We start from the raw sequence: 13,003 nt of genomic DNA, 5'->3' as shown, positions 1-13,003 counted from the left end.
ATTTTTCGGACGGTAATCACACATACCACTAAACATTCTAGAAAAATTACATCGTTATACGACACTTAGTCCAGGAGATATGGCGCAATAAACACTGAATGCTTGAAAAACAATGGCAACATGCAAGACGTTTAAATTTGTTACTTATTTGCTGCTAGCTCTATTTACAACAAATTTCGCATATAGTATCCACATACGACGCTAAATTTACCTGCAAAAATATATGAATGTACGACACATAGTTTAGGAGATATGACGTCATAAACACTGTGATGATGATGATGATGATTGGTTTGTGGGGCGCTCAACAGCGCGGTTATCAGCGCCCGTACAATTTCCCAACCTTTGCGCAGTCCAATTTCGCCACTTTCCTGGATGATGATGAAATGATGAGGACAACACAAACACCCAGTCATCTCGAGGCAGGTGAAAATCCCTGACGCCGCCGGGAATCGAACCCGGGACCCCGTGCTCGGGAAGCGAGAACGCTACCGCGAGACCACGAGCGGCGGACAAATCATAAACACTGTGTGAGAAACTGCCGCATCATGCATGAAGTTTTAATTAATTGCTTCTTTACAGCTAACTCTTCTCAGAGCTCATTTCGCAGACAATAGGCACGTATACCGCTAGATGCATCTGCATAATTACACCATCGTACAGCACAAAGTTCTAGAGATAAGACGTCATAAGCCTTGAGCTGCGTGAAATCGAAACTTCAGGACGAAATTGTTAGAGATATAGGTGGAAGATGTGTAGAAACACGTGTAACATGTGTTAAATTTGCGCAAATTATATATGACATATGCGTATGTAAGCAAAGCCATGGGCAAAAGCTCATCCTAAAGCCCTGGTAAGGTTTCAGTCAAATTTGGTGTACATATTAGTTACAGTCTATGAAGACGTATCCTATTGCGGTGAGTGATACCTTGTAGAGACGAGGAAGGACGATGAGATTGACAGACAGCAAGGGGAAAGGAAGAGATAGGCAGAAACAGGAGAAGGTGGTGATGGACAGAGACAGGGAGGTATGGATAGAGAGAAGAGAGATGAAAGGTGGGTGAAGAGAGAGGAGAAGGATAGAGAGGGGGGTGGAGAGGGGAGGAAGGAGATAATGGACTGGGAGAGGGAGGGGGTCAAAGAGGAGATGGACAGACAGAAGTAAGGAGGGGATGGACAGGATAGAGGGAAGGGAGGAAGATACAGACGAATAGAAGATAGGAATAAATAAATCCCAGAGCCACGCCCGGTTTCTCACCTAGTTAGTGAAATAAAAATTCACTTAGACAATACTTTCGCTTATTATATGGAATGAACATAAAACTTGTAAAACTATATGAGCACATTACTTGGTAGATGTCTGGCAGTCCAGCAGTACCACGGGTCCCCTACACCCTCAAACCGGTCCTGGTGTTACAGATAAGTAAGGAAACAATTTCGAGAACCTCGTACCTTTCGTCAAGACTCTTTTTGTTACTTTACGCAACGCTCTAGTACTTGCGCAGTGTGTAGCTATGCGGACAGCACTCGCTGATTAATGTAAAAGTTGCTGGCGCGGCCGGAACGAGTTGGGCAGGTCTTATTCCGCGCCGCTTGCCGGCCGGGCATTATGCGTAAATAATCAGCGGGGCAGTTTAGCCCAGCGAGGCGGGTAATTGGGAGCGGATAGCGCTGGAAGGCGGGTAATGCCACGACGTGCCGCCGTTACCCGCCCACGGCCGTTACCCCCTGCGGGCGATTAGCTCTGATGCAGCCCGCTGCCTCGGCGTAGACTGTGTGGAAACGCGAGCCATAACATATAATACGGGCGTATGTTTTCGAAACGTGCTCAAACCGTGCCAGCGGGTTTTATTAACGAACAACTGATAGTGTGTTTATAGATAATTGACCTGTGACCACAGGGCTAGCGTTTGAGGAAACTGCTGTAATCAGAAACATTGGCCCAAAATAATCCGAACTCGGGGAATATGTAGGAGAATGCACCAACAACAAGCTATTAAAATTTGTAGAGGATTGTCGCTCTAATACTGCAAACAGTCTATATACATGACCAGCTTAGTGCTCACTGCTTCGCTCACGTAGACACAATGGTCTGAATAGATTTTTTTTCTTTAATTGAATTTTTGTGTTGTTCTCGGACTGCAATATCTTCTGAACTTTTCACGCTATCTGAAGCCATAGAAGCAACGTCTTTTTCCGAATGTGATTCTGAACAAAAAGCGATTCTAGCAGCTGGAGTTCAAAGTTTTTATTAATCATGCTTTTTGAGTTCTTGTGGTAGTATTTCCACAGAAACTTCCATCCCCTTACAGATGTTTCTGTATATCCAACGGAGATTAAGCTTTACAATTTTTTTAATATAACGAAACATTTTCTTAAAAATTCTCTGCCCTATTTCATCCCCCTTTGGAGGTTGAAATTCAAAAACCAATTAACATGTAATTTTTTTATTTCCAGCAGAGAATCAAAATCAAATATTCATAGCTTTAGCTTTGAAAATACTTTCATAATGAAATAATTTCATAAAACTTTACATCCATGTTTCACTTCCTTATGAGGCTGAATGTCTAAAAACATTAAAACACGTATTTTTTTTATTTAAAAACTAGATTTCAAATAGCAGTTTTTATAGACGTAGTTCTAAAAATGGTATAGTGGGTCTTTAATAAATATTTTTTTCTGATAACGTACCGCCCATTACTTTACCCTTTTAGTTATTGAATTTACAAAAATTCTGAAATACATAGTTTCTAATTTCTGACTGAGAAACCAAACACCAATTCTCGTAGTGCTAGCGTCAAAATTATGTTAATAGCGACATATTTTCAAAAGGCCTTGCAGTGCCTATTTCACCCCCTTATGAGTGAAATTTTGAACAATCCCTTCTTAATCGATGCTGACAGTATAAGATACAAACCCCCTCCAAATTTCAAGTTCCTACTCTCAGCAGTCTGGACTGGACGATGATGCGTCAGTGAATCAGTCTGGTACTTTTTCACCTACTTAGGAGATCAATTTCCTAAAACAGTGAAACACGTGTTTTTCTACATGTAACAGAGAAACCACAGACCAGTTTCCAAAGATTTAGTTTCATAAATGCTTTCACAATGAAGTATTTTCATAAAACTTTTCAGCCCCTATCTAAATTTGATGTGCGACATTTTTTTTTTGTATCTGACAGATACAAAGTACTAATTTTCATAGATTAAGCTTCTAAAATGCTTGTATAATGAAATATCTCCATAAAAACACTCATCCCCTATTTCAGCCCTATAGAGGCTGAATTTCCAAAAACAGTGAGACACGAATGTTTTTGTTTCCAACCGAGAAGGCAAATTCAAATTTTTATAGATTTAGGTTCAAACATACTTTAATAATAAAACATCTTCATAAAACATTTCATCCCCTATTTCACCCTCTTAGGGGCGGAATTTTCAAAACTCCCTTCTTCTACGAACAACACCCTCTCAAAATTTCAAGTCGGTATCCTCAGCAGTTTGAGCACGGCGTTGATGAGTTAATGAACTAGTCAGTTGGGATGTTGCCTTTTATATACTAGGCGTGATTGGAAAGTTTTAAGAATGTGTTTGTAATTGTACAGTGGTGGTACTTACATGCTACTGAGGTGCATCGTCTTCAAAATAGTCCCCCTTCTGACTGAACACACCTACTCCAACGGTGTTTACACTTTTGGGAACATTGCTGGAAATTTTTTTTACCTGGGTGTCTTCAATCGAGTCGAATCACTTCCCTTTCAGTGAAAATTTCAGTTTAGGAAACAGGTAGAAGTCCGCAGGGGCCAAATCAGGGGAAAATGGCGGTTATGGAAGCACAGGAATTTTGAATTCGGTCAAAAATTCAACGATGGAGAAGGCACAATGAACTTGAGCATTGTCATAGTGTAGCACCCAACTCCTGTCTTTCCACAATGCAGGCCTTTTCTTCCACACCTTTCCGTGCAAACGCTCAAGGACACATTTGTAGCATTTTAGGTTAATTGTCTGTCCTCCAGGGCTAAATTTATGATGCACAATATCGGTAGAATCGAAAAAAAAATCACCAACATTGTCTTCACCTCCGACCGACTTTGCGTGTTTTTTTCGGCCGTGGTGAACCTGGAGTCTTCCACTGCGAAGACTGCACTTTGGTTTCAGGCCGGTTGGAGTGGCCGTGCGGTTCTAGGCGCTACAGTCTGGAACCGAGCGACCACTACGGTCGCAGGTTCGAATCCTGTCTCGGGCATGGATGTGTGTGATGTCCTTAGAATCGTTTAATTAGTTCCAAGTTCTAGGCGACTGATGACCTCAGAAGTTAAGTCGCCTAGTGCTCAGAGCCATTTGAACCATTTCTTTGGTTTCAGGATTATATCCATATACCCACGATTCGCCACCTGTAATTACCCTATTTAATAAATATGGGTCATTTTTAGTCCGATTAATCAGTTCTTGGCACAATTCAGGTCGATATTGTCTCTGGTCAATTGACAACACTTTTGGAATGAATTTTGCAGACACTCGACGCATGTTCAGATCTTCAGTTAAAATTGACTTAACTGCATAGAAACTTAAATTAAGGTCATCAACCATCTCCCTAATTGTAAGTCTACGATCAGAGCGCACTAAGTCGTGAACTGTCACAACATTCTCATTCGTTTTTGAGGTGAGATGGAAGGACAGCCAGACTACGGTTCATCTTCAAATGATTCGCGGCCATTTTTAAATCTGTTGAACGAGACAAAAATATTTGACTGCCTCATACAGTTATCTCCAAAAGCTGTTTTTAATAGTTCATAAGTCTCAGAAGCTGATTTCTTGGTTTTAAAACCAAATTTCACACAAACTCGTTGCTCCGTTTTTACGTCCTTTTTCACGCAGACAGAATCCGGCAACAAGCCCTAATAGACCAGCACTCAACCAGCTGCCACAACAAACTGAATAAAGGAAACACTGTTTCGTGTCATAAGTCCCCTAGAATTTAGAACTACTTAAACCTAACTAACCTAAGGACATCACACACACACCCATGCCGAGTCAGGATTCGAACCTGCGACAGTAGCAGTCGCGCGGTTCCAGGCTGTAGCGCCTAGAACCGCTCGGCCACTTCGGCCGGCCTCCGTACGCAAAATGGAGTCTTAATCATAGGTAATAAACATATGTATCTTACCAATACAATGAATTTAACTTCCGCCGTCCCCTATGAAATCAGAGTTATCGAGTAAAAGTATGTAGAATGAAAGAGATTTAAATTAGCCACACTGCACCTCTGCTTCCTCACACAGTTCCGAATTGAAAGTACTATTTGATTGAGTTGTTGCACCATCTAGATAGTTTCAGCAGCGATCGAGAAAATCATTGCATATATGCGTGATCAGTGTCAAAGGATCCAATATCAGCACGTAGAGACTTCAAACGTGAAAGAACAATTTTTGTTGTATTGTAACACTTTGACATGTACGGAGTATCCTGTTCTGGTAGTAAGACGAGTATGAAACCCTGGATAGAAAATGTTCCCACATAGTGTGGAGTGTATATTGAGCCACGCGATATGAATAAAGCACGAATTGCCTGCCGGCAGCTTTGCCATGTGGCTTAACGTACAGCACAGCTGAATCTAGTGCCGTGTTGAAATAAGAGTCCCCTTCTGCGGAGTTCAGCGACCTACATCTACAGCTATATGATTACTTAGCAATTCACAATTAAGCGCCTAGCCGAGATTTCATCAGACCACCTTCAAACTATTCTCTACCGTTCCACTCACGAACAGTGCGTGCGAGCTGGCCGATGTGGCCGAGCGGTTCTAGGCGCTTCAGTCTAGAACCGCGCGACCGCTACGGTCGCAGGTTCGAATCCTGTCTCGGGCATGGGTGTGTGTGACGTCCGTAGGTTAGTTAGGTTTAAGTAGTTCTAAGTTCTAGGGGACTTACGACCACAGCAGTTGAGTCCCATAGTGCTCAGAGCCATTTGAACCATTTTTGAACTCCTACTTCCTTTGTTGAGTATTGATGCAAGTCTTTCTATTTGACGCCACTTCGGCGACTTGCGTATTGGTAATGATGAATAAAAAACACACGCATTCTCAAGCGGAGATAATTCCCGATCTGCGCGTGAATCGAACCCGGGACCCCGTGACAGAAAGTCAGGAAGCTAAGACCACGAGATGCTGATAGTGCTGTGTTGACGTTGGAGCACTACACGGTACGCGAAGCTGCCGGCACTGACGGTTGAACGCAGTCTTCTTCTGCCTAGAGTAATGGCAGGCACTCCACTTTCCCTGCACTGTCTGTCCAGAAACAAGAAAAAAATTGTGGTAAGTTGCTATGGGGCCAAACAGCTGAGGTCATCGGTCGCTAGGCTTACACACTACTTAATGTAACTTAAACCTTCTTACGCTAAGGACCACACACACACACACACACACACACACACACACACACACACACACACACACACACACCCATGCCCGAGGGAGGACTCCATCCGCCGACGGGGGGAGCCGCGCGAACCGTGGCAATGCTTCCCAGAATTCCCGGCTACCCTGCGCGACCAGAAACCAGATACGCTCCGGCCAGAGAGGGTATGAAGACGCCTATACTGGAAAGATGAGTGGAAAAATGTAGCGTTTTCAGGAATGTGCCGCTTCTGTCCACTCCATAGTGATGGACGAGTACGGGATAGAAGTAATCTGGCCGCGTGAATTGTTAAGGGATTATGGTGGTGGTGGTGGTGGTGTTTGGTTTGTGGGGCGCTCAAATGCGCGGTCCTCAGCACCCGTATAAAGTCCCAATTTGTTCACAACCCAATTTTTTCACAGTCCAGTCGAGCCACTGCCACGAATGATGAGGATGATGATGAAATGAGGACAACACAAACACTCAGTCGGCGGGCAGAGAAATTGTTAAGGGGGCAAACCAGATTTGGAGGCTGTTTGACACTGATTTGTTGGCATTTTTTGGGTGGGAAAAATTAATTAGAATTTAATAAAATTTGACATTTCATTCATATTTCCAACACTTTTTGTGAATTTTTTGAATAATTTCAGCCAAAAATAAAGTTACGCTGTGATGTCCGCTGAAGGTTATAAGTATAGTTCCCCAGTTACGTGCAGTGTAACCATTCCGATTTTCATTTGAAATCAAAAAGGTTTTGATTTTACATTAATAACTTATTTTCTAAGAATATGAACCTCAATGCAGTTAAAAATGAAAAATTTTGCAGGCTTTGGAACAATTTACTTCGATTTTCACTATTTTTTTCTAATTATGCAAAGAAAAATACCCTTAAAATCATAACATCTCACAAGTTGATTCATATAATTCGTAATTTTATAAAATAATCATACTATCAATTTTCATAATGATCGGTTCTGTACTTTTTGAATTAGACTGCACGCAAATATGAAAAAAGTCCCTTCGAGATAAACGCATTTGAAAAATAAATTCACGGAAACTAGAAATTCAAGGAAGTTAACAATAATGTAAAATGCTTACCGATTAATCTGCGATTCCAGCACCTGCTTCCTCCTCATAGGCTTCGGTTTGCTCATGCAGCAGTGGTTCCCGAGCTTTCACACCTTCCTTCGGTTTCAATGAACTACGTCGATTCTGCCGGCACACTCGCTGCTTATCTATTTGTTCGGCATAATTGAAGCTTCGCGAGTCTACTACAATTCCTACCTCGTTCATGACCATCAGAAGGGATGAATTTCCTTCCTTGAATAAGCCCACTACTAAATACGATGCAAATTCAACAACTCTTAGTCCGGAGTGCAAGTGTTTAGGAGCTAATGGCCAAATAGTGGATTTAAAACTTTCATTTGCATTTTGCGTATGACCACCTAAACATCTCTAAAGTAATTCATCCCTTGATAAATCTTCGTATATTGGAAGAATTTCCTTCTGTACGTTGGGGTGCAATGGAGTAGGGTGCGGTTCACGTTCCATTCCAAGGGCTGTTCGTTTCTGCCACTCCCACCAGCTGTCTTCTCCCTCTGGGCAGTACCCGTGTCGAGGATTTCCATCCGTGGAAATCAGATGATAGTATGCCGCCATAATTTTCTTTTTCATGTCTTGCACACAATCTATATGTCTTCGAATCGCTAGTCCATAATAAGTGCTGAGCTTTTTCACTAATGTCTCTGTGAGTTTGCCTTTTCCACCAAGCTTTTTAGTTTTTAGAATGTTTCGGAATCGAGTCCATACTCTCTTCTGGACGTGACTTGTACATTCGCTTTTTAAAACTTTACGATCTTAAAGCATAAAATCTAAACGAAGGCTAATTACGCTTTGAAATTTTTGACTGCGTATTCCTGGATAGTTAGGCTAACGGTTTGTGCAATAACAAAAAATCGAATTTTTTGAACTTCCTAATGTGGTTCCCCACTTAAGCGACACAGTATGAGTAAAAGATGCGTTATGATACGGAGCAGCATTGAATACGTGTTTTCACTTAAGTCCTAAGTAGTCGAAATCAGCAGAAAGGTATGGATATTTCTAAGAAAATTAACAATGTCGGTTGGAATGGCTGTTAGCAGTCTATATATCCTGTACACTGACAAATGTAGCCAAATGGTATCGCATTTGATGTCAGTTGTACAGTATATAACTAGACGTCGATTCAGGTGGTAGAGAGCTCAATGTTCAATGGACATTCCATCGAACTACTGACAGCCTTGGGAGAGCCAGTCCTGACAAAACTCTACCATCTGGTGAGCAAGATGCATGAGACAGGCGAAATTCCCTCAGACTTCAAGAAGAATATAATAATTCCCATCCCAAAGAAAGCAGGTGTTGACAGATGTGAAAATTACCAAACTATCAGTTTAATAAGTCACGGCTGCAATATACTAACACGAATTCTTTACAAACGAAGGAAAAACTGGTAGAAGCCGACCTCCGGGAAGATCAGTTTGGATTCCGTAGAAATGTTGGAACACGTGAGGCAATACTGATCCTACGACTTATCTTAGAAGAAAGATTAAGGAAAGGTAAACCTACGTTTCTAGCATTTGTAGACTTAGAGAAAGCTTTTGACAATGTTGACTGGAATACTCTGTTTAAAGTTCTGAAGGTGGCAGGTGTAAAATACAGGGAGCAAAAGGCTATTTACAATTTGTACAGACAGCAGATGGCGGTTATAAGAGTCGAGGGACATGATAGGGAAGCAGTGGTTGGGAAGGGAGTGAGACAGGGTTATAGCCTCTCCCCGATGCAATTCAATCTGTATACTGAGCAAGCAGTAAAGGAAACGAAAGAAAAGTTCGGAGTAGGTATTAAAATCCATGGAGAAGAGATAAAAACTTTGAGGTTCGCCGATGACATGGTAATTCTGTCAGAGACAGCAAAGGACTTGGAAGAGCAGTTGAACGGAATGGACAGCGTCTTGAAAGGAGGGTATAAGATGAACATCAACAAAAGCAAAATGAGGATAATGGAATGTAGTCGAATTAAGTCGGGTGATGCTGAGGGAATTAGATTAGGAAATGAAACACTTAAAGTAGCAAAGGAGTTTTGCTATTTGGGTAGCAAAATAACTGATGATGGTCGAAGTAGAGAGGATATAAAATGTAGACTGGCAATGTCAAGGAAAGCGTTTCTGAAGAAGAGAAATTTGTTAATATCGAGTATAGTGTCAGGAAGTCGTTTCTGAAAGTATTTGTATGGAGTGTAGCCATGTATGGAAGTGAAACATAGACAATAAATAGTTTAGACAAGAAGGGAATAGAAGCTTTCGAAATGTGGTGCTACAGAAGAATGCTGAAGATTAGATGGGTAGATCACATAACTAATGAGGAGGTATTGAATAGAATTGGGGAGAAGAGGAGTTTGTGGCACAACTTGACTAGAAGAAGGGATTGGTTGGTAGGACATGTTCTGAGGCATCAAGTAATCACCAATTTGGTACTGGAGGGCAGCGTGGAGGGTAAAATTCGTAGAGGGAGACCAAGAGATGAATACACTAAGCAGATTCAGAAGTATATAGGCTGCAGTAGGTACTGGGAAATGAAGATGCTTGCACAGGATAGAGTAGCATGGAGAGCCGCATCAAACCAGTCGCAGGACTGAAGACTACAACAACAACAACAACAACAACATGTATGCTTCAGACATTGTGTATTAATGTCGTAGGAACCCTGCCTTTATACTCATTTCCACTACTGTATAGTCTGCAAACTACAGGTGCTGAGGGTTAGAGTCCGAGGCGGTGACACTGCTTCAGACAAGGCCACATTAGTGTATTGTAGACGCATGGGCAATTGTATGGTCTTCGCTCGATTACGTTGCGCAACACAGGGCGAATAAACTTTAGTAGTTCACATCCAAGAGCAGAAAATAAATACTTACATAAATGGGTCACGCGCCCCAGGAGCTAAGTTTGTCATCGCATCTGACTACAGCGAAGTGTGTGATCGTCGAAATATTGGGCCCGTTCGACACAGTGAACGGGCAGCACACCTGTGGGCTATTAGACTGGCTACTTGTTGTGTGATAGCAATTACACTATTTGTGAAATACACTCCTGGAAATTGAAATAAGAACACCGTGAATTCATTGTCCCAGGAAGGGGAAACTTTATTGACACATTCCTGGGGTCAGATACATCACATGATCACACTGACAGAACCACAGGCACATAGACACAGGCAACAGAGCATGCACAATGTCGGCACTAGTACAGTGTATATCCACCTTCCGCAGCAATGCAGGTGTGCTATTCTCCCATGGAGACGATCGTAGAGATGCTGGATGTAGTCCTGTGGAACGGCTTGCCATGCCATTTCCACCTGGCGCCTCAGTTGGACCAGCGTTCGTGCTGGACGTGCAGACCGCGTGAGACGACGCTTCATCCAGTCCCAAACATGCTCAATGGGGGACAGATCCGGAGATCTTGCTGGCCAGGGTAGTTGACTTACACCTTCTAGAGCACGTTGGGTGGCACGGGATACATGCGGACGTGCATTGTCCTGTTGGAACAGCAAGTTCCCTTGCCGGTCTAGGAATGCTAGAACGATGGGTTCGATGACAGTTTGGATGTACCGTGAACTATTCAGTATCCCCTCGACGATCACCAGTGGTGTACGGCCAATGTAGGAGATCGCTCCCCACACCATGATGCCGGGTGTTGGCCCTGTGTGCCTCGGTCGTATGCAGTCCCGATTGTGGCGCTCACCTGCACGGCGCCAAACACGCATACGACCATCATTGGCACCAAGGCAGAAGCGACTCTCATCGCTGAAGACGACACGTCTCCATTCGTCCCTCCATTCACGCCTGTCGCGGCACCACTGGAGGCGGGCTGCACAATGTTGGGGCGTGAGCGGAAGACGGCCTAACGGTGTGCGGGACCGTAGCCCAGCTTCATGGAGACGGTTGCGAATGGTCCTCGCCGATACCCCAGGAGCAACAGTGTCCCTAATTTGCTGGGAAGTGGCGGTGCGGTCCCCTACGGCACTGCGTAGGATCCTACGGTCTTGGCGTGCATCCGTGCGTCGCTGCGGTCCGGTCCCAGGTCGACGGGCACGTGCACCTTCCACCGACCACTGGCGACAACATCGATGTACTGTGGAGACCTCACGCCCCACGTGTTGAGCAATTCGGCGGTACGTCCACCCGGCCTCCCGTATGCCCACTATACGCCCTCGCTCAAAGTCCGTCAACTGCACATACGGTTCACGTCCACGCTGTCGCGGCATGCTACCAGTGTTAAAGACTGCGATGGAGCTCCGTATGCCACGGCAAACTGGCTGACACTGACGGCGGCGGTGCACAAATGCTGCGCAGCTAGCGCCATTCGACGGCCAACACCGCGGTTCCTGGTGTGTCCGCTGTGCCGTGCGTGTGATCATTGCTTGTACAGCCCTCTCGCAGTGTCCGGAGCAAGTATGGTGGGTCTGACACACCGGTGTCAATGTGTTCTTTTTTCCATTTCCAGGAGTGTATTTCGTCGGGTGTTGGAGAAACGTAGACACATTAAAAACTTGAATACTCAGTATTAATGTTCCACAATAATATTTATTTAAGTCTGTTATGAACCTGCTCTCGTCTTTCTAGGCCATTTTCAGATAACTTAATAGTAAACAGATAATGCATACAATTTCAGCGACACTTCATAGCTGTACAAAGATTGTTTACCAAAACTACGTCATATCCGACTCTATGGATACAAAACACACGTATAGTGTAATATCCAAAGCGACTTTGAATAAATAAATCTTATATTACAATACATTCAAATTTGAAAACTATGTGTCTCTCCTTTCTCCTGAATATGCTGTCAGTTAGGGTACCCTAGTTGACAGTATACTCAGGAGAAGAAGAGAGACAGGATAACAGGACTCCTTTACCCCCTCAGACAGAACAAAAGCACACTGATAACAAATGGGCTCCCATGCTATGAATACTGTTCCCTACCTTCTGTTCGACAGTAAAAATAAGATTCTGCCTTTAGAACGGAGCGGAATTTATAGGATTTCCTGCAATCTGTGTGGCAAATTACAAGTAGGTCATTCAGGTAGGACTCTAATACTAGAATCACTGAACATGAAATGAGTTGGAGACTGAACAACAAAGATTCCAGCTTCGCTGAAAATACTCTGAATGAATGTCGTTCATTTGATATAAAATGTGATGTTCTCCATAGAGGAACTGAAGGCAGACAACTAACATTACTCTAAATTATGGTCATTAATAAACACCAATCAAAGAGTCCTGACCTGGTCCTTAATGACCATATATGGGTCCATTACTCACCTTTACTAAAGTAACAGCATCAGTTTATTATTTCTTTCACCATCAGATAATAAGCTTGTTGTAACTGCTCCACACCAACATTCCATAGACTTCTCGTTCCCCCACCCCTTTGTCTCGGCCCGTTCCTCACATTTACCACTTTGTCCATATAGCATAGTAGTCTGCGCCATTACTCATTTGTACGACAAATTTGGCTTACACATACGTACAGTTTTAATATTTGGAAATTTTTCATGAGGTCTTACGGGTCCAAACTGC

At 43.2% G+C, this 13,003-nt stretch overlaps 1 protein-coding gene across 1 annotated transcript in view; it reads left to right on the top strand.

The window, feature by feature from the left end:
• The first annotated feature begins 6,655 nt into the window (after positions 1-6,655).
• The window catches only part of LOC126101279 (proteoglycan 4-like), a 47,225-nt gene continuing 40,877 nt past the window's right edge, over positions 6,656-13,003 (top strand). The window contains exon 1 of the mRNA XM_049911961.1: positions 6,656-6,732. Within this exon, the coding sequence (XP_049767918.1) occupies positions 6,656-6,732 (77 nt within the window). The remainder of the gene's footprint in view (positions 6,733-13,003) is intronic.

Source organism: Schistocerca cancellata, chromosome 9 (genome assembly GCF_023864275.1).
Source record: "Schistocerca cancellata isolate TAMUIC-IGC-003103 chromosome 9, iqSchCanc2.1, whole genome shotgun sequence".
Taxonomy (NCBI): Eukaryota; Metazoa; Arthropoda; class Insecta; order Orthoptera; family Acrididae; genus Schistocerca; species Schistocerca cancellata.
Note: the sequence above shows the minus strand (reverse complement) of the source record. Positions and strands in the feature narration are given on the sequence as shown.